The 27,645-nt window shown below is 41.2% G+C and overlaps 1 protein-coding gene across 2 annotated transcripts; it reads right to left on the reverse strand.

The window, feature by feature from the left end:
* Positions 1–11: 11 nt before the first annotated feature.
* On the reverse strand, positions 12–27,039 carry NT5E (5'-nucleotidase ecto). 2 transcript variants are annotated; one of them, XR_007629100.1, is made up of 10 exons: positions 26,680–27,039; positions 21,977–22,199; positions 16,296–16,484; positions 11,635–11,832; positions 10,060–10,211; positions 6,887–6,995; positions 5,956–6,105; positions 4,243–4,443; positions 2,348–2,621; positions 12–2,273 (listed from the first exon to the last, which is right to left on the reverse strand). XR_007629100.1 is itself a non-coding variant. In XM_050316566.1 (9 exons), exons 1-9 carry the CDS (start codon positions 27,022–27,024, stop codon positions 2,464–2,466), a joined length of 1,725 nt encoding a protein of 574 aa, XP_050172523.1. In that variant the 5' UTR covers positions 27,025–27,039; the 3' UTR covers positions 12–2,463. The 2 variants fall into 2 exon arrangements, 1 of the variants encoding a protein (XP_050172523.1); XM_050316566.1 differs by having other exon boundaries at positions 12–2,621.
* Positions 27,040–27,645: the final 606 nt, after the last annotated feature.

Consider the following 27,645-nt stretch of genomic DNA (forward strand, 5'->3'; position numbering starts at 1 on the left):
TTTGTTTAAAATTTGTTTTAAAAGTAAAAGTCAAATTAATTTCCCCCAAATCTCTCCATGTATGAAATTATAGGATGACATCAAATAAAGCAGCTGGGAGATCAGCCAACTTACACTTTACCAAAAGAGCAATTACTGGATGTCTTCCTTAAAGGATATGTAGAAAAAAATGTTTGGAAGAAGTTGTAGAATGCTCTCATTATTTTTAACTGTCTTAACAAATTTTACTATTTTTTAAAACAACGAATTTACATGATTGAATCTATTGCATATATATAATCTCAAAACTATCTTTGGCCTTCGTGCTCTCTGTGAGCATGGAAAATAACGTGTAATTAAGTCTGTGTAATACCTGACCTTCAAATCTAAAGCATTCTTAAAGTAATAATGGGTGTGAAAAGTGGTTTTGACTTTTACCTTAGCCTTTATTTTTCTGCAGTTTCTTACCTGGGATTGTTGTGGTTTTTTCTGACATCTGGCATCCCAGGATGCAAGTCTGTTCACAGCATTTTTAAAAAATTTATACCTATAAAATTGGGTGGAAGATTTTTCCTGTAAATCTTAATTTGTTGGCCCAGCCTTTATAAAAGAGACTTTGAAATGGACTTTCATGTGTGGATTTTTAACAAGCTTTACTCACAGAACAATACAGCAATACTTTAGTAGGCATCCCTCAGTTTTTATTTTTAGACAGTACTCATTTTCTCCTTTGCTACAAACCAACCTAATGAAGCATTGGTGTTCTTTGTCAATACAGTTTGTGTTATCTGTCTGTATTACTATTGCAAGCCTTTTCCTTCTCTTTGTGAAAGGAAGGTAATATTGTTATTTCTCTTCTCTCTGGCTATGCCAAAGGAGTTGTGTTACAACTCTAAATGTTGGTTTGCAGGTACAGTTTGGTCCATAAGTGCCCTCTCTGTTACTGGTTTTATGTTGATTTGGGTAAGACCATTCTGTAAATTAACTCCTTTAAGGACTGGTATTGGCAAACCATCAATGCCAGGATGTAACAAGTAGTGTGACAAGGTCATTTGTGGTCCTGTTGCAGCAGCTGTGTAGTCCAGAGCTTTTCATGCACAACTTTTGAATGTATGTGGAAATGAATAAGCTCTCGAAATTTAAACATACTGAGTGTTAATCTTAGTGCACCTTCTCCTTGAAATCTGCAGGTGCAGTGAATTTAAGAGCCAAGTAGCTTCAGGGTTGAAAAAGAGTGTAGTGAGCTTTCCAGAAAAACAAAGCGGGTTTATTCAAAACACTGATAATCAGTTTAAAACAGCATTGAACAATATGAAAACACATTGATGTTAAAACTCTCAGTGTGAATGAACTTAGAAAAAATAATGGTTGTTTGCACTCATTTTAATCAATCACTTCTTGATAAAGCATCAGAAGTGTACACTTAGCATTTAGTCTGATTTTTAATTTCATACTCACTAACCTGTATTTACAGCAGTATTTTTTAAACACAGCCTTCCCATAGAAGAGACGGACTTTTGAGGTATAATCACAGTTATCATAAAACTGGGTTATGCTGTAAAAAGCCCCATTACCTTGGCTATTTCCAGAGGATGCCACAGTGCTGCAGGAGTCAATGCCTATATCTGACATTATCTGGGAATGTTGCTGATACAGAGTAACAGGCAGGAGTCCTGTGCTTTGTTCTTTGGAAAAGGTAAAAAATTGAGCATATATATATATATGAAACACAGTCATAGATTATGTTCTTGCTCTAGATACAGTCCCCAAACTGGTCATATTAAAGAATGAATAATACTAATTTGTTAAAATTTATCAAAATCAAGCTTTCATTGCATCCTTTACTAATGGAAAACATGAGATGCTGCATCTTCAAAACTAAACCAAAAACTTTTAAAAATTGTATGTTAAATGGACCTCATAATTTTCATGGCACTGATTTTAATCCAGCTCTTTCAGATATTGGTGTAGGTATGATAAATATGACTGGAAGCAAAGTAGAAATAATTAGGTTTGAAAACTTTAACCCTGAGTGGAGATCAAAGAAAGGAATATACACCTATAATAAATCCATTCCTAGAAGCTTGTTTACATTACTGGAATCAGGTTCTTAACTCATTATCCAAGGCATCTAAGAGAATTTGACAGTTTAAAAATACCCCATTACAGTTTGTCATTGCTTTATGATTGAGCAGTAAGTATTCACTGGCACTTTGTTTCTTGAAACCTCAAACCAAATTGCTGGGTATCTGCGGATTCAGACCAAGAGAAGTCATGACTTCTGCCCCCTCACTCTGCACAGAGTGCTTCGATGCACTACAAGATAAAAGACAATGGATTGGGCTGCGTACTGCTAACATGTAGCAACCTCACTGCTTGTTCATTGTAAGGTGGAAGAAAAGAGGCAAGAGAACAGTTCTTCTTTTCCCTTCATCAGCATCGTCTCTTCTTTCTTCCTCCAAAAAAACCCATAGAGAGCAACAATCAAGTATGCAAGAATGTTACAGTGAACAGTGCAGAGATCAGGGTAAGACTTGCTTTGTTAAGACTTCCAGAAGAAAACTTTATTCGACCTTCAACTGCTGGGTAAACTCTCTTCATTCTCTGTAGGTAGCGGGAAACAACCTCAATATCGGGTTCACCTAAACAAACAAACATAAAAAAGTGTTCTCTGCAGCAGCCAAGCTCTTAAGAGTTCTTTAAGAAACTGTCTTAAAATTGCAGTTTTAGCTCAAGTTCTAAACTGGTTTCTGTGGCTTGCAGTGCTTAATTTAGTACACATCGAGACTGTGTAGGAGTGTGGAGAGTTCAAATCACCTGTGTGGTTTGTAGCCAGAATTTTTGGTAGCAACTTGTATTTTACAAAATACAAAAAAAAAAAATTCTCTTTGCATTGCCTGTCTTGCTTTGTATCTGTTACAGTACTTATTTCCAATCAGTTTTAGGTAGACTGAGATAGTGTCCTACCTGTTTGGGATAGAGGGCTGTAGACCTGGCAGAGCTATCACCTTCTCAAATTTAACTTTACTTTTTTAGGAGGAACTTCTAGTCTGTGCGCTGCTGTGTGCACACAAAGTATAACGTGGAGTTTCTGCAGTGGAAGACCCTCTTCAGTAACTGCTGCCAGCGATGTCACAAGCCCCTTCTGATCCAAGCTCTTACAATCCTGAAGTGTAGTCCTCCATCCTAACAGTAGTTATAGTTTTACCCCCTTGCTATACTGGAAGACTTTACAAGTTGTTCCCTTTCATTATTAGTAATGATTTATACCTCTGGGTATTTATTTCTGCATACATGGATATTTACTGAAAACTACAGCTTCTCTAAATTTACAAGCTGTAGGTTGAACCTGATCTAAAATACCAGTCCTACCTGTGAGAATCAATTTTAAATTGAAACACCTGTAGAAACAAAATAATAGTCTATAACAAAGGTCCAAAAGCAAGATTTTTGGGGGTAAAAGTGTGTTTTTATCATCCAGAAGCAGGACATACAAAATTAAAGTTTGGCAAAATGTAGATGTGATCTTAAAATGCTTTTGTTGTTATTTGTTTTTTGTGGGGTTTTTTAATACAGCATTACATTCTTCTAATCTCAGCATTTTAGTTTCTCGAAGAAGGTGGACATGTCAGTTGTACAAACGCTGAGCTTCTAACACTTCACATGCAACTTTAGAGGACCTTAACTTAGCATTATAAAACACTTCCTTTCTACCTCTCTGGCGTGGTGTCTGTAGCACCTTTCATAGTGCTGCCTGCAGGACTCTCGAGAATCCCACTGGTTCTGGATGGGCAGGCTAATTCCTGCAGAGCAGGTTGTAATTTTCACCCTCTGTGTTGCTTGCCTGAGCTGCATGTCCTTTAGCAGTAGAGGTGACAATTCTGTCTTTCCGAATACTTCTACACAGTGGAAGTTCAAGGTCTAACAAACCAGGTGTGCAGGCAGTACAAGGCAGTACACATAAGATGCAGTCTCCATGGTGCAAGTTTTGCTGCTTTTGTGGTTTACCATGACCTTAGAAGTGCTCCTTGAGCACTGCTGTACTGGTAAGGCTCAGTTTCACTTTGAGACTTGTGATTTCACTGAAGAAGTTAAAATAAAGTTGCTGGCTACAACCAAAACCAGAGCTATCAGATTAGAAGCAAATTTAAACCAGTAAAGACACGAAGTCTGAGACCAGTACTGTAGAAAGTTCTTTTAACTTCTTGGAATTGTCTGCTGCTCTATGAGTGCCCATACTGACCTTTACTGCATCCCACTTACCTTTACTGTATCCCATGTTTTTGTCTTTCAGCATATGATAGCCATCTCCTCCAAATAACATATAGGATGGAAGAGTCACATTGTATATTTCATCCATCTGGAGTGGGATGTAGGCTGGGACTCGGCAGGCTGTGCAAAGCACTTCTAAGCTAACAACTCTGCTTCCTGGGGCTCTGGAAAGATCGTAGACCACATGGATGCCTACAAAAATACACGTTGGAATGTCACTTTGTGCAGCACCCTCATCTTTAGCTGATTCTTTGCATTAGTTTCTGTGACTGAGAGGTTGTGTTGCTCTGAATTACGCCAGTTAATGCCTTTTATTCTTTGCACACTACACAACTTTTATACAAGAAAATTCAAGAGAATAAGAATTGCTGAAGCACTGTCCCACCTCAGTTACTTATCTGCTTGTTCTCATCATTACTCCACAGAAGGAAATTACTAGTCATGGGATTAGGATGCTGCAAGATGAAAATACCTTCCCTTATTTCTGTAGTCACATGCTTTCTCATTCCCCTGGCTTGTTGGCTGAAATTACTTTTTTTAAAGCCAGCCAGCCACCATAACTTGGTAGCTGTTACGGGTAATAGGTACTGTACTGAAAATAGAAAAACCAGGGCTTTACTTTGCGGTTTCTACTCGCTGTAGGAGAAGCAACATTTCTAGTTGTGAGCCTTGATCAAAGCTTGGGGAGAGCCAGGACCCCAGAACAGCATTGCCAAGAATCTGCAGATCAGGAAGCCACTAAAGCTCATCCAAAGCACAGAGGCTTTTCCAACCCTGGCGCTCTTCCTGCTCAGGATCTTCTGTCCTGAACCCTTTCCAGAGCTACTGATTGTCTTCTCTTTCTGTAAGGAGGCAGAAAGCAGAACTTGCTCCTGCTTTACCTTAGTAGTATCTAAAAATATGGTGACTTACCCATGAAAGTGCCAGACATGGGTTGTGTCTGTGGCACATGAGGGTTTGAGATCCCATGGTGGGGGTATGTGCCCCCATTGCTGGGCTTTGTGGAGGGAGAGTTTAGCTTGAAGTTTAGCTTTTCTGCCATATAAGCAATAAAATCGACACTGCATCAGAGAGACCAGGAATAAACATGTCATGTTTATTACCATGCCTGGTACACATCTGGGTAAACATACAGAGAGCTGCAATTCAAGAAATAAGTAGGTTTTTGATATTAACTGGTCATCCATAAAATACCTAGTAATTCACTGGAGCAATTCTGTAGCCACTTGGACAAACTCTGAAACTGTCAGCAATCATTAGAGAATTGCACAAAATTATTTTGGTAAACTGACACTTGGCAATAACTGGTACAGCCATCCAGTCTGGGGTTTCAGGTAGGCTGCCAGTGAAGAACTGAAAACTGGGGTTTGTTGTAGCTACTTCTGTGTTACAGCTACACTAAATTATATCTTCCTCTAGTTAACTGAAGTGTTAAACTGATATCATTGTGGGTTCGGGAACCAACTTGGGAACACTGTCTCTGCTGAAGGGAACAGAGGTGGCCTGTGTGCTGCAGTGTCTCCATTAAACATACACAGGATAAACAGCGCTAGCTGGCCAGCATGTACAAGACACAGAGCTATCTTAAGATATATGGCCAGCTTGACTTCCATTCTTAAAAGGAGGCTTCCAGGTGTAATAAACAAGGCCAACAGGAGGGATAGCTGGTTTGGAAAACCGAGAAAAGGAAAGTAAAAAACGTACCTCCAACCTGCAGCAGCTCTCCACTTCCTCTTCCGTATCTACGCACACTGTGCTCAAAGGCTTCTTTCAGAGTGGAGCCTTTTAACCTCACCATATCAAAACGACCTCCAAATGGCAAAACAGACAGCAAATCTTCCATAGTAATGCTGCCTGGGGGAAGGAGACTTTGTTTACTTCTTACTCATTTGTTTGCTTGTTTACAGAATTATTTTAGAATTTAAGTTTTTGACAAGGAACACGGCAAATGCAATTTAAGAAAATGAGGGTGGGTAGAGGTGAAAATCATATATATTGTCCCAAACAAAGAACCTGCATCTTTTATCATCCGGTAAGAATCAAGACCAATAAATCAGAGTTTGATGTAAGTGCATGTTCTGCTATTCAAACACCACCACTAAAAGAGATGACAAACCACCAACCTAAGATGAAGAAACACAGCTTTTCCTACAAGGTCGGGCAATTTTTTCCAATTGGTTGAGATTTACTCTAGTAGTCCCACAGAAAGATATAGCTAAACTGAAAAAGCTTTTGTTTTCAGGTTTCATTTATGTGGTATCAGGAAAATAAAGAGTGTTAAAACCTTAGCATTCAGAAAAACCCAGATTTTACTTACTCTACAGCAGACTACTGAAGGCTCCCAGCGACCATACTGGATGACCCTGTACAGTAGGAGGTCTGTCTTTATTCCAAGGCAGCAAAGAGAGAGGGAAGTTATAAAAAGCATTGTGTACAAACAATGCTAGAGACTTCTGTCAATATCTGAGTGCAGTTGTGCTCTAATGATGTATAACCATTTGAGAAAGTTTGAAAACACTTCCAAACGCTGTGCAAATCCCATTGAAACAAGGCATAACTAAAACTGTATTTCAGGCTGGCATAACTTGATTCCTTCTTCTGATAAAGCTGTCATTCATCTTGTAATTTTACGTACCATTAGTGCTCTGTTCATCAATGGGTGACCGTATCCCACCTCCATTCAGGATGCACATTGAAACATGGTTCCACGATTTTTTATCCGGACGCCCGACATTTTCATAAAGCTACCAAAGGAAAATGTAGAAACTGATTTTATCTTCACTTGTTCTAAGCTCTGGAAATTTATACCAGATAGAGTCTGAGATGAAAAGAGATAGAAAGGTTTTATATTTTTGACATTAACTTCAGTACCACTGTAAAACAGTTATTAAAAAATCCAAGTAAGTATTTTGGTTTTTAACAAAATAGTCTGTGTGTCCTCTAGTCTGTGTGTCTACGTCATGGCCAGGGCAGGTCAGCTGAACAAAGGAAAAGTGATTCTTTGATTCCAGTGACTGTGATACAGACAAATAATTTAAGCATATTTGGAGAACTGAGAAGGGAAGAGGACCTTAAGTATTAGTGTACGTTAAAAACACTCAGGAGAAGCAGTAAATTATTGTAGTTCTCATATGTTGCAAGGAATTAAGTTTTTTGGCTTTTCTATGGTTGGTTTTTAATGTTTGGAATGGTCTTGGCATGTAGAACAGTGGAGGAACAGGAAACAGGCATACTAGGTCAGAAAGTCTCTGCACAGCAACGTCTCCAATGGTGTCAAGGCTCTGGTGAAATGCTAGAACAGGATAATATTTGCTTGTGTCATCCTAAGTAGTAAAGAAAGTGGAGGCCAGGTATTTATGCAGCTGCATAAGGATGATAAGCCTACAGTGTTAATTCTCAGATATAACTGAGTAGAACAGGAAAAGGCTGAGAAAATAAATTAGGATAATGGAAGGGACTGACTGGTTTCCATACAGGAGTGACTATGGTCATGACTTCAGTCTCACAGAGACATACATGAAACACATGACAGAAGCCTATAAAATGAAGAAGACGTGGAGGATGGATAGTAATCTATGTGTTTTCTTCTTTTCCAGAATGATAAAAAATTAAGAAAGATTTGGAGAGGGTAATGAGGATGGCCAAAGACAGAGAAAAACTTCTGAACATAGAATGATCAGTGTAGGCTTGGACTGTCTGACCTGGTAAAGAGATAACAGAAGGAAATATTTGAGAAGCCTGTAAAGTCAGGAGTGATGTAAAGGTGGACAGGGACCAAGTGTTCCAGTGCAAGGACCACTTGACCTCCAGCAGTTATCCAGCCAGTGGGCAGCAGCAGGCAGACCAAGGTCCCTGCAGGATGTGCAGGTCAGTGGTGGAACACCCTGCTGCCAGCTGTTGTGAAGGCTGAAGGAAGGCAAAGGGAAATGGGGCAAATTCAGGGAACAGAAGTTACAGTTGAGCTAGTAAATATCAAGAGAGCACTTCTGGCTTGGGGAATCCCCAAGCTATAAGCTGGTGGGAGAAACAGGCAGATCTGAGTACAGCAACTCCACAGGTTTGTCCAGGAGTATGCTGCTCTCCCACCATCCTCACTCAGTCTTGGAGACAAAACATTGGGATGGATGATCACTTCTTTGCTGCACCCCTAGGCAGAGTGTTGGCAATCTCTGACCTGCAGCTGTATAAATGCTTTGTGTATTCAGCTTAAGTCATCAAAGATATTCCCTGAGGCCAGATCCACGCTCATGTTTATAACTCATAATCAAAGAATGGATTGCAACTTCCCAGCCCTGAGCAGAGGCAATTTAAAAGAAGAGTTCACACAGTGCTGTTACCAATTTCACAGCCTTTTCACATCTGAGTTCCTTTGAAGTCCTTTGTAAAATACCTGGGCTACTGCTGGATTCATATCGTTGAACTAAATGGACCTCTGTTTTGATCTAGAACAAGCGTTCAATCAGCCTTCTACAATTCTCAATCTCTCAGTTTCTCAGGACAACTCTAAATATTAGAGGTCATGGAACAGGAGGGTCTGTTTTTTACCTTCATACCCCTGAACACATGTTAGCAGACAGGAAAGCAAGTGTAGAATGTGCCTTGGAAAGCAAAGGATGTGAAGAGACATCAATGTATCCACTGATGACTGCAGGTGGTTGTCTGGAGACATGGATTTAACTAAAGTAGAATTTGACACCCCCTGAGATAAAATGCATAGCAAGAAAATCTACAGACTTCTGAAAGATTACGGAGTTAATTTCTTTGAGATGGAAAAAGGCCAAGACATTTGTTCATATTTTTTTCCAATAAAAATATTTTAATGTCTAGCAGAAAGAAAAAGCAAGGTGCTGCAATTCTAGTAGAACTGTACACGGAATTCCCAAATATTAATCTGATTTGTAAATTAGCCCGTGAACTAAGAAATATTTGAAGGATTACAATAAAAGCAATCACAAGGACTGGATAAATAGCTTTGGGGACATATCTAAATGAAAACTCATGATTATTAATTGGCCCTTGACTTTGTGGCAATACTGCAGGACATTTAGGGCAAAGCTCATTTTCTGGAAACTTTCACAGTAGTGAATGCTTTTCCCTGAAACACCCAAAGGAAATGGTGCTGATGCAGGGCAGTAAAGCAATCAAAACCAGGTAGTTTAAAAACTGGAAGTGAGTTCTTGTAAAGAGACTTTCTGGTGTTCCGGGACTGCTGAAGTCCAGTGGTACCTGGCAGGATGCCGCAGGGGCTGGTGGCTCCTTCTGGGCTGGGGTGTTCTGTGCCTGGCTGTGTGTATGGCCTCTCCCCCCACTTTGCTTCAGCAGGCAACTTTTGGGCTTCTCAGGGGGACAATTCATATCAGCAACTTGGCAGAAACCATGACCCAGACTTTTTTCCAGTGCTTGTGCGTTAAAGTGGCAGCAGAGCCCAGTGGGTAATGAAAGGGGCAGAGGGCAAGTGCCATGAACAGGGGCCCAGAGTGAGGCAGGAGTGGGGCAGGGGAGCTGAGCTCTGCTCTTTGAGGAATGGGGTCTTAGATCAGAATGCCACGTCCCTTAAAACTGCAGCCCCAGAGCCAGCTGTTAACAAGCTGTTCTCTGTGTGAGGCTTTACACAAAGAATAAACTGCTCCTTACTTTATACAGCAAGATTCATTATAGCCTTGCTTCTGCCAGGTCTTCCCAGGGACGTGTTACAGTTTTGAAAAGCAGCACAGAGTCCATGTGCTGATGGTTTGGAGGCTGGGAAGCATTTCATCTGATAGCTCTGGATTAACCCCTTCATTGCCACCTGTGGTGGAAACATCTTACCACGGCATCACAAAGCAAATTTCCCATGTTACATTCCTGGAAACGGCATGCTTGGCTTGTACCATTCAGGTAAACACTAGTTTTTCCAATCTCTTTAGAATAATTCCCCAGGTTTTCTCTCCATTTTTCCACTTCATCTTTAATGTGCTCATCTATAAAGTAATAGACAAGTGTAAAATAAGCATTGCACATACCTCACTCATATCAGTGACACTTCAGTGAATACAAACCTTAGGAGAAAAAAACCAACTAACCTGTTCATGATTCTAAAATGTTACACTTTCCCTAAAGGATTCTCAATCAAATGACATCTATATTCACTTCAAACAATGCCTGTAAAGGGAGAAGGCAGGATGGGACAATCAAGTGAACAAGCTAGTCCTGTGCCACAGCAAGATTATCTCCTCTGTAACACTTTCAAATACTTTTGTCCAGTCCTGTTCTGACCTCTGAGTGATGGGCTTTCTAGTACCTACTGTCACAAGTGAGAGAATTTTGAATATACAAGTGAGGTTGGTCTTTATTTGATATCATTTTTTTCCCCTGTTTGTTGTGCTAAAAGTAAAACTAGCTCCAACGTCAATGTCAAGGAATAAACCCTTTATAGAAATTAATTCTCTATGCACATCCGTCTGTCATGTGCTAATTTAATTATTTCAGGAAAAAAACCAAGGATACTTGTATATGCGGACAGGTATCACAACTATTTTATATCAGCTATTAGTTTTAATCAATTTGCTTACATGTGTCAACAAGAGCATCATTTATAAAATGACAGCACTGATATATCTGAATTTTTACTTTTACTGATGTTAGAGAGAGAATGTAAACTCCCTTTACATCATCTCATTACATCAATAGCTCTCTGAGAATAACACAGCAAATATCTATGAACAGATAATTTTTAAAGGATTTATTTTACAAATACTCAGGTAGAACCTAGAGAGTCTTATAAAAGCTCAGAACTTCATGCAGCAAACACTGGAGAAAAAACAAAGGCTAGAGAACCAGCCCCACTAATTACAGAGCTGACAAAGAAACAAGTAGCAGAGCTCAGAGTTACAAACAAAAAGCGACAAAGAGACTCTCCTCCTCCCAGTTCTTTGAATGTTTCAGATCTAAAACACTGAACACACTTAGCACTGAAAACAAGAAGTCATGGGTTTGTGTATTATATTTGCACATTGGTAGAGTATTCCAAGTCTTTTCTGGAACATTTCCACTTTCCCATATTGCACTAAACTCTATTTTGAAGAACCCAGTCTCTGGCAAAACAGTGTAAATTAGTGCTCATAATCTTTTAAATCATAACTACACAACTAGCTAAAACGAGTTCTACAAAATGGTAAGGTAGTGTATCACCTGAAATCCTACAATAGGACTTTCAGGGTTTTTAAATAAATAAAACCACACACTGAATATGTGCATATTCAACTGCAACACAGGCTGAACCCTACACAGAAGAGAACAGCAAGCTCAGGAAGAAAACTGAAATCTTTGACACTGTATTTAACATAACAAGACTTGAATTGTAGCAGAGTGCTGCAGGCAAATTCAAATGTCTAGTCCACATACCTTCAGGGATACTGCTGTCCAGCAAAATGGGGTTCCCAACTGCTTCAACTACATTTCCTTTCTTGTCAAATGTAACATTTAAGTAACCAAGATATTTTCCATAAGCATAAGCCTGTACAACTGGCACCTTCCTCCCATCATCTGAGTCAACCATGAATGGATATGGGCCAGCTGGCACTTCAGTAGAGGGTGGGGTGCCTGCATGGAATAAACATGTAAAGTCAGTGTTCAGCTTATGTGACCTTCAAGGAATTATTAGAATGTCATTTCAAACATTTCCCAGCCTTAAAAAAACCCAAATAGGATATAAGGCAGAAACGACAATGAATGCATTGGACGACAAGCACACATTTGATTGTTCAGTTATTTCATAAGAGGCAATTTTGTTTTCAGGACACGAACTCGAATAACTGCCACAGTGTTTTTCAAGTTAAGTGTGACAGCACAGTCCTCCATGACATCATGTCACAGTAGCAACAAAGGAACTTTTCATTCCAACCACTGCAATCTAAAACTCTCAGTAATGCAAACATACCAGCCTCTGGGTGAAAAGTTTATTGAGCCTTCACACTACTTTATTCTGCATCAGACAGAAAATGAGAATCTTCGTAAAACATACATAGGACTTGATACGAAAAAGTCTGAACTATTGTGATGGTTAATATGCAGTCAGGATGCCTACAAGCAGGTGCAAGAATTTGTGCATACGGCCAACTGATTTTTTTTTTTTTTTGACTGGACTCAGCAGCCTACAAAATTTCAGACAGGCTGCAAACCCCCCACAAAAACAAACTTCATAAGCATTAGAGTTCCATGGTCACGGAACTCTTATCAACCTGCAAAGTCTGAAAACTGATTAGATGTAAGACTTGGAAACAGATGGATTAAAGCAAGGCAGTATCTCAGCTCAATTGGCATAGGCTACCAAAGAATTAAAAAATGGCACAGTGGGGAAAAGAGGCAAAGAAAGCTAGAACTACACAGCACAGCCCTTGTCTCAAGAGTAGCAGCCTTGTCTCCTTGACAACATAATTTGAGTGGTATCTCTCTCTGGTGTTACTCCTGTCAGTATTTCTACCCCACTATCAGGGAAGAACCAAGGTTGGGCAGCTCTGAGAGTCATCATGAGCTGCATGGCAGGCCCCACTACAGAGTCCTCTCAAAGCCTGGTGCTTTCTCCTGTCCCAAAGTGGGTGGTATTTCCCATCCATTTGCTGGTGAGAGCTGGGGTGCCATTGGGGTGGCAGCACGGGGGAGCAGGTGCAGAGAATGTGGATCCAGAGGAAAGCGAGCTCCTTACTTCCACTGCTCACAGAACAACTTGTTTCCTTCGATTTACAGCTGTTTACATAATATGAAATCCTAAGATAAGCAGCATGACAAATGTTCCTTCTAGAAGTCCAGTATGATTCATATTTTGCTCTTAATCCCTCCTCGTCTCCAGGGAGAATAGCTGTAATAAACTGCAAGTTGAACCAAACTTACCACAGAACTAGTTTTCCTACTTTCAGCCTGGACAACAGAGTGGTGGAACCACTTAATTATTCATTTATTTTGGGAAGAATTTAAGAAAACCTGTAGCTAATACAAACTCTACAGGCTTTATGCATGCAAAAGTGCCTTTGGGGGTTTTGGAACTTGCTGTTCTGTAGCCATCTAATGAGCAAAGCATTAGAAAGTTATTCTTTTCTGGTTTTCATTTTAGTTTACGTCAGCTCTGCATGCTTAAGTGCTTGTCCAGAGCCTTACTCATTTCTTGCTTTCTGAAATACTTTCTGATACTGATACTTCCTTGCAGGATTAATTACCACTATGACATTATTCCATTGTAAGATGGATATATTTATTCTGACATGCAAAGGCCTTTCAGTGCATCTTATCCCCGAAGAACACAGCACTAGAATTCATGCACCCATCTCAGTCAAAGTGTGAGGTGCTGTTCCATTACAAATGCACAAACTCATGCTGGGTAACGGAAGAACCTGTAACACTTTTCTATCTTCTTACCCTGCTTTAGCCAATACACTGCATTTTCAAATGGATCATTTTGATCCATTCTGATCAGAACCAGAAATTAAACTGCTCCAACACAAAATTACCATTACTGTTTGAACAAGTTCTACAAACCCAGTGTTGGCACATCTGAACAAGTCAAGACAACATTTGCCATATAATCTGAGGTTAAACCAGAGATTGGCAAATGCCTTACAGACAGGTTGGACTAGTCCAACATTAAGCCCTTACATTAAGATACCTCTATAGAGGTAATAAATTGGCATGAGCAGTATGTCTCTAAACCTCCACGACGGAAAGATTCAGCTGACCAGCTGGTACATCTTTGCTTAGACTAAGCTGAAACACTCTCCTAAACTCTACTGCCAGTTATTGATTACACCTCTTGATTTAAATGAGAGCTTATAGGCTTAATATACACACACACACACAGAGACACTTCAAATTAAATGTTTTACTCTGCCGGGAAATCACCTCCACAGACACAGTTATTCCACCGTGAATTTTGGCTGATGGCTTTGACTCAACAGGGAATGGTTCACAAATGCACTCATGATGCTCCTGAATGAATTAGCATGTGCCTCACAGCACGTGGGATAAAAATTATATATTCAGATCACTTTCTATAAAAAATCATATTTTGAAAATAAATAAATAAATAAATATATTTTTGGTGCATCTCCCCCAGACATTAATCCTTTTTTTATTTTTCTTACCTTGCCAGTATACATAAAAAAAGTAAGACAGTCTTGTTTTATCAAAACAGCAGAGGCCTTGGAAAAGGGACCAGAACTCACTCCCAGCTGAGCTCTTTAACCCGAAGGCTGCAGAGTCTCATGCTGTGTGCTCTCTCTGGCCTTGTGAATCTTGGACAGCTTCAGATGGGGGGGATGGAACAGCTTGACCTAGTCTCCAGTCTGACAGTAGGGTACTCTCTGGGATGACAAGAGATGTGCATGTGAACTACAGATCTAGACAGGATATGAACTGAGATAACTCCTGGAGCACTTCAGATCACGATTCCAAATTGTGTCAAGTGGCACCTCTTTGGACCACGCCCACTAAGGTATTTTGACTGCTATGGCTACCACTATGAGGCACAATCTCTCAACAGGCATTAGCCAACAATTCCACTGTGTAAATCCACAATGTAAATCCGCACTTTGAATACGGCATGTATCCTTGTTTCTCCCATCTCAAAAACAGTTTGGTAAAATTGCAGACTGCACACGGATAAGACCATGGTCTCTGCAGGATGTGCAGGTCAGCGGTGGAACGCCCTGCTACAGGCTGTTGTGAAAGCTGAATGTAGTTAGGAGGAGATGGGGCAAGGTCAGGAAAGAAACATTCCAGTGGAGCTAGTAAATATCAAGACACCACTTCTGTCTTAGGGAGTCCTTGAGATGCAAGCTGGTGGGAAGTGGGGGCAGATCTGAGTAAAGGGTCTCCACAGCCTTCTCCAGTCCCCTCACCCTTCCCCCTTGGTCACTCTTACAGACAAGATATTAGGATAGTTGGTCCTGTGGTTTGTTCCAGTTTGGCCACTTCTCTGCTGCACCCCCATGCAAAGTGTTTGTGACCTCTTACTTGTAGGTAGGTGTGTAAATGCTTTGTGCCTTCAGCTTAGTCATCAAGGTTACTCCCTGAGGTCAAATTTAGGAGATATTCTGATCTGCTTAATGCATAACTGTGGCATGCAGTTGTTTCTTTTTAACAAGTGGGATAACAAAAGGTGAGAGACCAGATGAGACAAAGGCATGAGAAACAGAGAGGAGATGAATAGGGAGAGGAGAGGATAATGGACAGTGCAAACCTTTGAAGTGTTTAAGTTCCTAGGGTACATGGTGCTATCCCCCTGGAAATTTTTCTGAAAATTACAGAAAATTCCCATTATAGTCTCAATCAGTTATTGAAGTTTCTGCTAAACTTAATGAACTTAAAAAACTGAAGCAAACAGAACAACGAAACAGCCATTCTTTTACTTATGTCTTTACATGCTGGAATGGGGAAGGCAGCAGTGCTGGGAAAGCTGTTGATGACAGGTTTCACCTAAAGTAGCATTACTGCAGGAGAAATCAGATCAGCAGTGCTTGTCTCTAGAATCACATCTAACTCTAGAGAAAAGAATAAATTCAGAGATTAAAAGTGGGACTGAAAGACACAGAGGAAACTTGGGAAAAGTGTTTTAATGGCAGGGTAATGGACACATATAAATACAGAATCAGATTCTAGACAAAACTGATGTGGGTACCATTCTGGAAGTCTTTTAAGATTGATTTTTCAGGTTAAATCACATACAAGTTTAAAAATAGACATCTTATTTAGTCCGTTATAGGTGTGAGCTTGAAACAGGTACAGTATGTTTAGCATTAATTTATCAGCGTTACTATCTTTACTCCTCCCTCCCACTTTGTATAGGTCACTTTGAACACCCACAGCATTAAGGAACCTTTCAGTGAGTTATGGTACCTTGTGTACACAGACTGTTTTGAATTGGTTCCTTCCATGGAAGTTATGGATATGTACCAGCAAAGAATCAGGCTGACTGCAGCCAGCAGTAAACTATATTGGTGAAAGTTCTCAGAGTGTAAAGAGGAAACAGTTTCAGCTTTGCTGTAGAAGCAACATTTTAGTAAGAAGTAAAATACCTGTGTAAAGAAACGTGTTTGTATGTCCTCCAACCACAACATCCACTCCTTTCACTTTTTGGGCAATATTTTTGTCCACGGTAAAACCAGAATGTCCTAGTGCAATTATTTTGTTCACTCCCATCGCAGTAAGCTTATCCACTTGCACTTGCAACGCTTCAATTTCATCTTCAAAGATTATATCATCCCCTTAAAAAAAAAAAATTATGAAGTACCTCAATTACTAGTTAAAAAAAAAAGTAGTTGATATCAAATAATAGTTTGCATAGTTAATGGAACTTTGAATGTCAGTGGCTTTCAAATGTCCTTAGTTGGTTCAAACTCCAGATCTGATGTTCTCGAGTCTTTCAGGAGCACCTGTGTGCTTAGACTAACACAACATTCCTGCCCAAAGCTGTATGTACTTGCCTAGACTAAATAACTTGTAACTCCATAAAAAAATCAGTGACACCAAATATAGGGTCGAAAATTGAATGGTTTTTATTATTTAAGTAGAAAAAGGAAACTATGTCAGTGTTTGCGTATAAACACTTGTAATCTATTATACTTTTTTTCTTCCCGAATTCAATTTCCTTGAGATCTTCTATCTTCTCCCAAGTTAAATCGCTCTTTCTTTTTACTCCACTCTCATTTTGTTCTTTCCCTTATCCCCTCTCCTGAGACTTTAAACAGCAGCTTCTTCAAAGTTCTCTACTAAACTCCGAATTGCCTTTTTATAAAAATTATCTCACCTAATGTGAACCACTCTCAGTAATACCAATACAGCACAGCACACATCTGAAATACCGTCCCAAAACAAGAACAAAAAGAACAGAAAGTCTGGAAAGGAGCGACCTTTTCCAGACCACAATGCTGGGAAACTCACAATCTTTCAGCAAGGTTTCTGTGCATGCTGAAGTTATTCTGACATGACAAACAGCTACATGAGCACTAGATGAGCAGGTGCTTTTATCCTGGGCACAGTGTTTTGGGTTGCACAAAAACAATTCCTATGTAAGAAACTAATTTCTTTGACAAAGTTTTAAGAATAGAGTTTAAGAACAGAGTCAACCAACTGTAAACTTAAGCTTTCCGCTGAAGACAACTGAGTAACGTTTCCACCAATTTCTCCTCTACCTAATTCCTCTCCTTCCCGCAGAGTTTTTTGATTGAACCATTTGAAATGTGCCTTTAAAGTCAAAAGATTTACATTATTTCATAACAAAGGCAGAAGTGAAACGAATTCGCAATCCACTGCAAAATGTCTCAGGAAATGAGGAGGAAGCTGCTACAATGGAAGAGATAAAAGAGGGTTACATAAATTGGTTCACCACCACACCCATTGAATAGTACTGTTACTGCCAGAGGGAATATCTGTACTGCACATTGCAGAGTGAATTGTGCAGTGCATCCCCACATTTTCTTCCTGTGGACCTCTTCTTAGAATTAAAGAGTCATAAGTTAATTGAGGTTGGAAGGGACCTCCTGGGGCCATGTAGTCCAAACCCCACTCAAAACAGGAACTCAAAGCCAGATGAGGATGCTCAGGGTCTCATCAAAGCAAGCTGAAATTCCACAATCTCTCTGGGCAACCTGTTTAATGGCTTAACTGCGCTGACCATGACAAATTTTTTCCTTACGTTCCACCATAATTTCCTGTGGTATTACTTGAGCCCATTGTTTCTTGTCCTTTCTATTCCCCTCTGTGAAGAGTCTGTCCCTGTCTTCTCTATAAACCCCCTTATGCCAGTGGAAGGCTGCATTTGATTCCCTCCTAGCCTTCCTTCTCCTGCCTGAAGGAAATCCCCAGGCTCCAGCCCTGGTTTGTACATCCTTGTGTTTGACAGAAGCTGGGCCTGATGCAGAGCTACTGGCACAGAGGGAAGTCCGAGAAATCCTGGCTGAGTGTAGGCTCTTCACATGCTCATCTCACCGCCATGGACCAGCTGCGACTACCATGTGCTTCATGGTGTGGGGACCAGTTCCGTAAGGAGAGCTGAGCTCTCCAAATGAAGAGCAAGAGCAAGCCACTGACTAGCTGTGCTAGCACTCAGTTGTCTGCAGGCTAACTTCTCCCATGGCACGTAACCAGGTGGTCCATGATAACCAAACTCTCCCCCATCAGCACCACCTCTGTTATCCCTCTGTGCCACTGTGGCCTACAAATGCACCATACACTGAAGACATATTGTCATTAATTTTAAACCCACAGAGTCATAGATCATTTAGGTTGGAAAATGACTCTAGGATTGTCAGGTCCAACTGTTAACCCAGCACTGCCAAGTCCACCACTAAACTGCGTCCCGAGGTGCCACATCTACATGGCTTTTAAATACCTCTAAGGACGATGACTCCACTGTCTCTGGACAGTCTGTTGCAATGCTTGACAACCCTGTCCATGAAGAAATTTTTTCCTAATAATCCAGTGTATACCTCCCCTGGTGCAACTTAAGGCCATTTCCTCTTGTCCTGTCACTTGTTATTTAGGAGAAGAGACTGTTCCCCATCTTGCTACAACCTCCTTTCAGGTACTTGTAGAGAAGACATGTGAAAACAAACCAACCTACTTTCATAATGAGGGGAAAAAGAAGGCCTGCCCCATGCCAATAAGCTTGTCTCTCTCCCAGGACTGTTATGGCAGGAGACAGGCAGACACCAGAGCTGCAGTGGGTTGTCCCACTGCCAAACCACCCTCCCACCAATCGTCTGCTATCCACCTTGCCCTCAAAAAGGGAATTCTGTTTGGGACTGCAGGAGCTCCTTACTCCTCCTCTCTGTGAGTTAGCCATAGCATTTCATACAGTTTTGTATCCTAATCATCTCAGCACTTGATGTAACTGGATGAAATGGGCCAGCAGGTTCAAAAGTTATACAGGGGTAGACTGTAAGAGTAATTACACAGTTCTCAATTCTCTAAGAAAGTAATATACTGTTTAACAGTCATCTGTGCATTTTTCAAAACAATCTGAATTGAAACAACTAACTTATTTAGAAGTTAGTTATTGCTCATGCCAATATTCCACTTCTCTTTCAAGGTATTAAATTGATGTTCCATCCTCTTCTCTTTTTAAAGGAAGTAGAGTTTCAGAAAAAACATCCAAAGTGTGCTACAAATGAACAAAGAAAAAGAACTGGCTGCACATTAAAAATATTACGCAAGATAACCAGGATAAAGTGGAATAAATGGAATTTAAACTCCATTTTTGAAAACTCTGCCAAGTTGATAGTTTTAGTAAATATTTTGCTGTCCTGAGGGTAACAGAGTAAGCAGCTTTGGGTTTCAACCTTATACAAGAAGACAGTGGACCAAACATCATTGCAGAACTAAAGGAAGTGAGTTGCTATCATCAAATACTAGAAAGATGGTTTGGGGATTATCGGTGCAAAGCAAAGACACAGACAGCTGTCTATGTGCCAAGTTATGAACAACTCTTGCAGGACCTGGAAAAAATGGCTGGGCATTCAGCTGAGATAACTGTATGTAGCAAAACAGAGAACTTCAGAAAAATTGCCAATTGGGTGTAATCTATAAATGTGTTTCCCATCCCTATGGTTTTCAAAAGTAACATTAACACTATCTTTAGCAGAGATCAATTGTTCCTTCCCAATAGAAAAAACTGAGATTTAAGGACTTTATACTCTGTTCGAGTCTCTTGATAACTGTTTTCATCAGACTATGAAAAGTACAAGTTGTAATTTCATAGTTGTGTGAGAGTTATCAAGATTTAACAATACAAGAAATCACACTCACAAAATACTTCCACGCAAACTCGTAATGTAGGAATTCACATGTTTCAGCACTCTCAAGCTTCCTGTTTGCCTTGAGAATGCCCTAGGAGCGTACAGCATGCCAAAGTAGACAAAGGCTGAGAAAACTGAATCATCTGGAAGAAGTGCGTAGAGATAAGCAAGGTGCTGAATTTAAAATTCCGACGTCTCTTATTAATTGAATTAAGGAACTAGGTTGATAACTATTTAGCCTCTGACTCACCCCTGCCATGATTTTATCAGTCTGAAGGATTGCTAGGTCATGGGTGATAAATAGTCACTGAGTTACATTAACATACCCTGAATTCACCTTTTCAGAGCTTCCAAAATGTTCCTCCACACACTGAGAAGGCCAAGCAGAAGATTATAAAAACTCTGATCACTATAACTGTTGCTGTTAGAATTTGCTCTGCTTGTTGCCCAGTTACACAGTGGGATATACTTAGCTTAGGGATGTTTCAGCTCCATCTATGGAGCTAACAAGCCTTCCCTTTTAACACTGCTTTTTTTCTAGCTGTGGTCTCTGTTACAATGTCTCACCATAGTGAGGCATTGGATATGATGCCTAAATGTTATTGGAAATGTATTCAAATGCTTCACAGAATCCCTCCAACACTATCTAGAGTTTCATCTAGTATATTTACTTGCAAGAAAGTTAATTTGATGATGTCACCACACCAACAGAGTTGTTTGGAAGAAGGGCGGAAATAGATTTTATTAATCCCTGATGAAGGACTATATTGGCTGTCTATTATTCAAACTTAGTGTGGAGTCAGATGATATCTACCCTCATGCCCTCAAGTACATGTGAAACTCTATTGCCTACACAAAATACAGATCAATTTTCTTTTTTTTGTCAGGGGCAAAAAAAGATAGGAATACAAAACCATATCACTGCAAAATAATAGTGAGATAAAGAATTCTATTTGGATTTCAGACATCCACTTCTCGACAGTTTAAAAATACAGCATTGGAACTAAAAAGCATAGAAGGAACAGTTTTATATTTTAATACTTCTTCAAAGTATTGAACATTCCTTTTGTCACTATTTCTGTATTATCAAGACAGGGAAAGAGAAATAATAATATGAAGTCCCCTTTTGGTGTGAAAACATTTTAAACCAGTGCTTAGGGCATCCCTACTGCAAAACCCAGGGAAGAAAGTCTGTTTTTGTCAGAGGTGGGCTGAGCTTTGAGCAGGCAGTGACTCATATCTCCTACAGTTGATTTAAATGTGTTTCTCGTTCCAGATCATTTTACTTTACTAAAAACAAACCCAAACAAAACCCTCATCAAACCAAAACCCTTGAAATGTTGGAAAAAATAGTCAGCAATTGAGAAGTCTTTTTCCTCATTAATTCTAATTTTACTCATGAATGAAGCAATTGTGGTAAAAGCTGAATGGGTGTTCCTTCTGTAGTCTAACTTCTGCAAATATTTTGAGAGTCTAAAAACATCTTGGGCAACTTTTGCTTCAAAAACACATATGAAGCTCTCCTTGTTTTTAATAGGGCTTGAGCATGGAGGTATCCAAGAGCAAAATTTCAACACACAGAGAAATGTCACATTTCATGCGAGAGAGAAGCTGTATTCATGTTTTAACTTTTGTTTAAATGGATAAATAACAAAAAAATATCACCAAATATAACTTTAAAAACCCAAACAACAATAAAACCCCCAAAGGCCCCACAGCTCTTTTGCAATCTCACTGACCTTCTTTTATTCTTAGAGATAACCCAGGTCTATATGAAAATGGCTTTTAATGTTAACAAGCTTTCTTAAGGTTAAAAATCAGGTAAATTTGAGCCATACAAGTAAACACTGATAAAACAAACTTCTGACTTTTCAGCTGAAAACACTCATCTTTGATTCAAAAAAGTAAGCAAGTAACAAAAGAGTGACAAAGGATTTAAACATATTCTAAAGGAAACATACCTGGCTGTGAAAGAAATGAAGTTTCCTGTGTAGTGTAGCCAACAATTCCTACTGATTCTGAGTCAAAATTAACTATTTTAAAAGGATGAACATATTTCATCATTTCATTCCCTAATGGAGTTTTCCCTTTAATATTTCCACTCAGGACTGTAAAATTAGCATTTTTAAGAAGAGGATCCAGTAATCCACGCACACCTTCATCGAACTCATGGTTCCCCAAAGCCTGCAAAAAGCAAGAAGAAAATATGAGACCCTACCTCAAATATTCAGTCTAAATAGTATTATATATTGTATACAGGTATGTTTGAGAAAACAAAGTCTATTTCTAGGGAAGAAAACCTTAACTTGTCTAAACCAGCACAATCCTGTTTCTCACGAACACAGAAATGCCTTTTTTTTTTGGTTTGGTTTTTCTTAGTTGTTTGTTTGTTTGGGGTTTTTTGTTTGTTTTTTTAGATGTAGGTATTTGCTCTTACATCAATACAGAAATAAAAGTCCAAATCTAAACCCTATCTAAGTGTTTGTAACCGTGTCCCAGATTAAAACCCACTAGTTTTTCATCCTGTAGATGCAAGAAAGAGGATTAACAATAACCACAAAGGAAAACATGTATTTTGTGTATGGAAAATACATTGTTTAAATGCTGAAGGAACTGTTAGATGTCAATGATGCTTTTTTGTTACCCTTAAGTAAAAATGCATTTTAAGAGTTTTGTGCTAGGATTACCGTTTTTAAAACACGTTTATTATGCATTTAGTAAAGGTTCTTCTGTGCTTTAACATGGAATAAGAAAATACTGCTTCAATATCATTACCTACTGGAAGCTCTAACATTTATCAGTTAGGGAGAAATCCCCACTGGGTGTGTGGCAGTCCAGTTTATTTATTAGCAAGGTAGCACCAGCCAGATGAGGATATTTAGTTGTTCCAGGTTGATTAAGCAGATGAAAAGGGACTTTCCTTAAGGGAAATTTCTCCTACCTGCCCCTTTTTCATGCTCAGCCTAAGTTGCCACATGCCTGTGCCTGCAAGTTTGGTGATAAGCCAGCAAAACCTCAATAGATGGCATTTTGCAGAAGCACAATACGCACAAGCATATTTGTAGCATATTTAGGTGTTAGTGAAGGAAAAGATGAAAAGATGTCTCTGCAGAAGCATGATAACAGTGTAACCTGGTACACAATAACTTCATACAAGTTTTCAGGTGGCAGCTGGAGCAAAGCATGTAAGAGCTATTTAAGCCAATGGGCCAACTCTTCCAGGCAAAAGTGTGCTCGGAATTTTACTCCAAGATTAAGTTGGGAAAGTTGCATTCATCATCTAAAGCTTGTATACTGTTCTGTTCCACTAAGATAAACAACCTCTGTGTGCTTGCTCCAACTTTTATTCACCAAATGGATATATTAACCCTGATCACGTTCAAATCCAACTAGGACCCTGAGGCAACTACAGGCCAGGAAGCTCAATATTTCGATCAACTGACTGGCAGTGCCTTTTCTGGGGGTGAGACAAAGACTCCTGACTCCTTTTATCCTCACAGGCAGGTAGTTAATGGCCCTGTGGAAAAAAATCAGTATCAGCAGTAACCTGCATTGGAAATCAACTGCTCCTGCTGACAGCTAGTGAGAACACTACTCACCCCAGGGAAAGAGCCAAATTGTTTGCATGCTGCTGCAGCACTTTCCCAAAAGAACCAAGAACTATCTTTAAGAAAATCCTGAGTTGGGAAGACACAATGCTCTACAACTACATTCCATTTCTAACTGTATTCTAATTGCAATCTAATTTGGTGTAAAGAATACAAATTAGGAAAAAGAAAAGAGAATGACACTCATTTTGATGCTGTCTGGATGTTCTGAAAAGATATCCATGGACAGGTAGAGCATCTCAAAATGGTAACAAGCTATTTCCTTTTGGATGATGCACATGCCTTCTGTTCCTCCTAAATTTGCAATTAAACCCCAAGCAAAAAGGATGCAAAGGAGTTAAGAAATCGAATTAGATATAATTGCCACTAGGTTTTTTGGAGGAAAAAACCCAAACAACCCAACCAAACGCTTATGAAGCCTTGTTTCTCTTGGCTTTGTATCTTGCATTTGGATCATTTCATGTCCATTAGGATACAAGCTTTGATCAAAAGTTATGCCATGGTGTGGGTGGTTATACGGTCTCTTGTTCATGAGAAATCACTGATGGCTAATAATACAGTTCTATTTTTGATGCAACTCCTCCTTTGGGGAGGAGGTTGTGGATCATTTTGGGTTCCTATACTCTAACTAACTATCCTTACATCCAGAACTTGTTCGACTCTGTACCTGTGCAATATCCCTTTACCAGATCTGAATTCGTTGGCCAGTGTAAGTGTAAGTCACAAGGGGGAATAAAGAAAAATATTCAGGAACACAGCAGGTGATTATATAATCCTCCTTTTCACAAGAAGCAAACCTCAAAATATTTCTAAATCAGGATAAAAATTAACAGAAGGATGCAACTTAAAAGTAAGGCTAGAAAACTTCCATCACCCCTCCAGTTACTGCCTTTGAGGTATTTAAATTGGATTTTAGTCTTAATTACACCAGAAAACAAGGCTAGTGCCAAGAAAAATTTTGGAAGGCAATAACTAGTGGAACAGGAGAAAACAGGCTGGAGGTGATAACAGGCATGAATGAGAAAAAGGTAAAATTAAAAAGGAAATTTGTCATATTTTTGGAGCAAACCTCTAACACTTCCAGGCTGCCCTAAATCCTCCTATGGCTCCTGCCTGCATTCTGTAGCAACTTTTATGATTCATGCTCCCTCCTTCATCCTGTTTGTAATCCTACTCCCGTATCTCACTTCCAAATACTTTCATAATCCCCACCCCTTCTGTTAGGGATGTGACTTACCAAATTTTGCTTAAAGAAGCACTAGCTCACCCTTCTGCAGCATGGCTCTTACCTTGCTCCCTGTGCCCCCCCAGCCACCCTGGTCTGCAGACAGAAGGCTCAAAACAGATGCTGCAGGACTGCCCAACACTCAGCATCTGTCCTCAGCAGACAAAGGTGCTAAAGTTTCTATAGCTGATCATATCATCTATCCTGTCCCCTTCTATTCAAGTTATTAAGCAGCACCTCCACAGAGAACAACTTCATCTGAGTTGGTTGACTACTTCACCTAAGGCACATGCCTCTGGCTATCTGGTATGGTATGGGATTATTTTTAAAGCTTATTCTGATGAAAAAGCTCATGGTCTATCCTAAACCAGATGCATCCTACATAATGTGTTTCTAAAACTGAACACTACTTCAAGACTGCTGATTTTGCCTAAAAGAATTTCCTCTTGTGATACGATCAGGAACTGTACAGGCTCGCAGAGTTGCCCATGAACCAGTTAAACCAGCAAACACAAGGCTGAGAAAGGACAGACAGCAGAAAGGTTTGGGAAGAAATGTAGGAAAAAACACCTCGAGCCATTTCTGCACTGCAGAACCATAAAGTGCTCCCCAGCTCTTGGTGAGGATGAGTCCTAAACACACATACTCTTCCCCATCACCACTGGGAGGATAAACCCTGTTAATGTTAGTTTTACAATTAAAAACCTGTTCATTAGGCCATGTGAACAGGGAGCAGCACCTTTCACAGACCTGTCTGTCTGGTATGAAGCGTGTTTAGCCTAGGAAAGTGCATTGGGGCATGCCTTTCCCTTCCATAGCTGTTCTGAGACAGAGAGAAGAAACAGTGAAGTCATTTTTACCCGGAAAAGGAAAGTGCAGTCCTTTTCATAGAAAGCAAAAAAAAGATGAAGACAGAGAATCTGATATGCCCAAAAGATTTTCCCCACAAACTGTCAATTGGGATGAAATAAATATGCAGTCACTCTCAAACGTAGCTTTAATCTCTCACCTCCTCTCTGGGGTTGTACACAAGCAAAATCAGCTACTGCCCTGAGAGAAAAGATTTAAGTGCATGGAGTGATGTCCTCCAATCTCAGCCTCAAATTCTACCTTTCTCTCAGCACTTGGACCAGAGTAAAGATACAGGACTGGCACAGTCTCAGAGAGCTCCCCTCACCGATGAGCTGTTACAGTCTCTGAGCCACTTGCACACAACCTCTTACAGCCTGTCATGACCACAGCTCTGGTGGGACTGGGCACCACCAGGGTGGGATTGATGAAAACTAAAAATCCTCACCCTTTGGAACAGCACTGCCAGGATGTGCCATCTGTCCCTCCCCGCAGGACCGAAGCAGGACAGGCCACGAGCCTCAGGCAGGGTTAACCCCTCCATCGCAGATCAGACTCCTCGCCCGGCTTTTTCTGCGGTCATTTCCACTTTTTGTCAACCCCTCTCCAACAGAGCCTGTCCAGCCTCCTGCCTGTCCCAAGCCCCTGACTCTCCTAAGAGACAACAATGTTCGTAGCCCTGTCATCATCTGCCGGTTTGTAGCTGCCCGTGAGGCTTCCAGCTCACGACTTAATTCGGCCGGGAGCCCGTCACCTAGCACATCACTTCCCTTCTTCTCGCTTACCTCCCCGCTGCCTGTGGTCACGATTTTAGCATGACCTACAGAATTTTCTGATGCAGCGTTACGCGTTCAAAGAGGCGGCAATGCAAAAAAACCGGCAGTGGGCAGGAACAGACCCAGCACCCAAGGGAAAGGAGGGAGCAGATCCCCCCCACCTCCCATCCCCGCCGCGCCACTCGCCGTCCCCCGTCCCGCTTTACCATGGCATCGTAGCGCAGGAGGTTCATGAAGTGGACGGCCTCCCGGCCCTTGAAGCGGGAGAACCACACCGTGCCCTGGTACTGGTCCCCGGCGTCCAGCAGCAGCACGTTGGGGTGCGCGGCCCTCTCCGCCGCCACCCTCGCCGCCCTCCGCGCCACGCCGCCGAAGCATCCCGGGGCATCGCCCGCACAGCGCCGCGGCCCCGCGCCCTGCGCCTCCACCCGCCCGTGCACGTCGTTGGTGTGCAGCAGGGTCAGCCGCAGCTCCGCCGCCGCGCACAGCCACAGCGACAGCGACAGCCACAGCCACAGCCACAGGGACAGCTCGTCCGCACGCACCGCCATGCCGCGGGGGCTGCGCTCCGCTCCGCGGCACCGCAGAGGGGGAGGCCGCGGCGGCGGCGGAGGAGGAGGAGGGACGGGGCGCGCCGCTTTCTCGGGGCGGGGAGCGGGGGAGCCGGCGGGGGCATCGCGCACTTTGCGCGCCGCCCCGGGGAGCCGCCGGCCCTGACCCGCCCGCGGCCAAGCTCCGGCCGCCCGACGGGCGCGGCAGCCGCAGGTGCGCCGCATCTGCTGAGCGTTTGTGAGAGCTTAGGGCAGCTGCCCGGGACTGCCGGCTGTGTTCCGCCCCTCCTCAGGGCTCTCCGGGCCCCAGGCAGTGCCCTGCGCCCGCGCACGTCCCAGCACCCGCTGTCCCGTCTGCACCACCGACGTCCTTCACCCGAAGACAGCTGCTGTCGGGTTGGAGATGGGCTTTCAGCCGGCTGCTGGAGGTCAAACGGGATGAAAATCCAGCTAGCAGCGAAAGGACAAACTCCAATGCTCACAGGAAGCCTTGGTGAATGTTTAGTACACTGAAAGGAGTTTCCAAGCCTTCACATGGAAATGTTTGCCTCTCTTCTCCTCTTTCTCCAACGATGCTTAAAATAAAGACTGCTATTTGAGCCATAAAAAGAGTTACGCTAC

Source organism: Myiozetetes cayanensis, unplaced genomic scaffold (genome assembly GCF_022539395.1).
Source record: "Myiozetetes cayanensis isolate MyiCay16 unplaced genomic scaffold, myiCay2020 scf2-11, whole genome shotgun sequence".
NCBI lineage: Eukaryota > Metazoa > Chordata > Aves > Passeriformes > Tyrannidae > Myiozetetes > Myiozetetes cayanensis.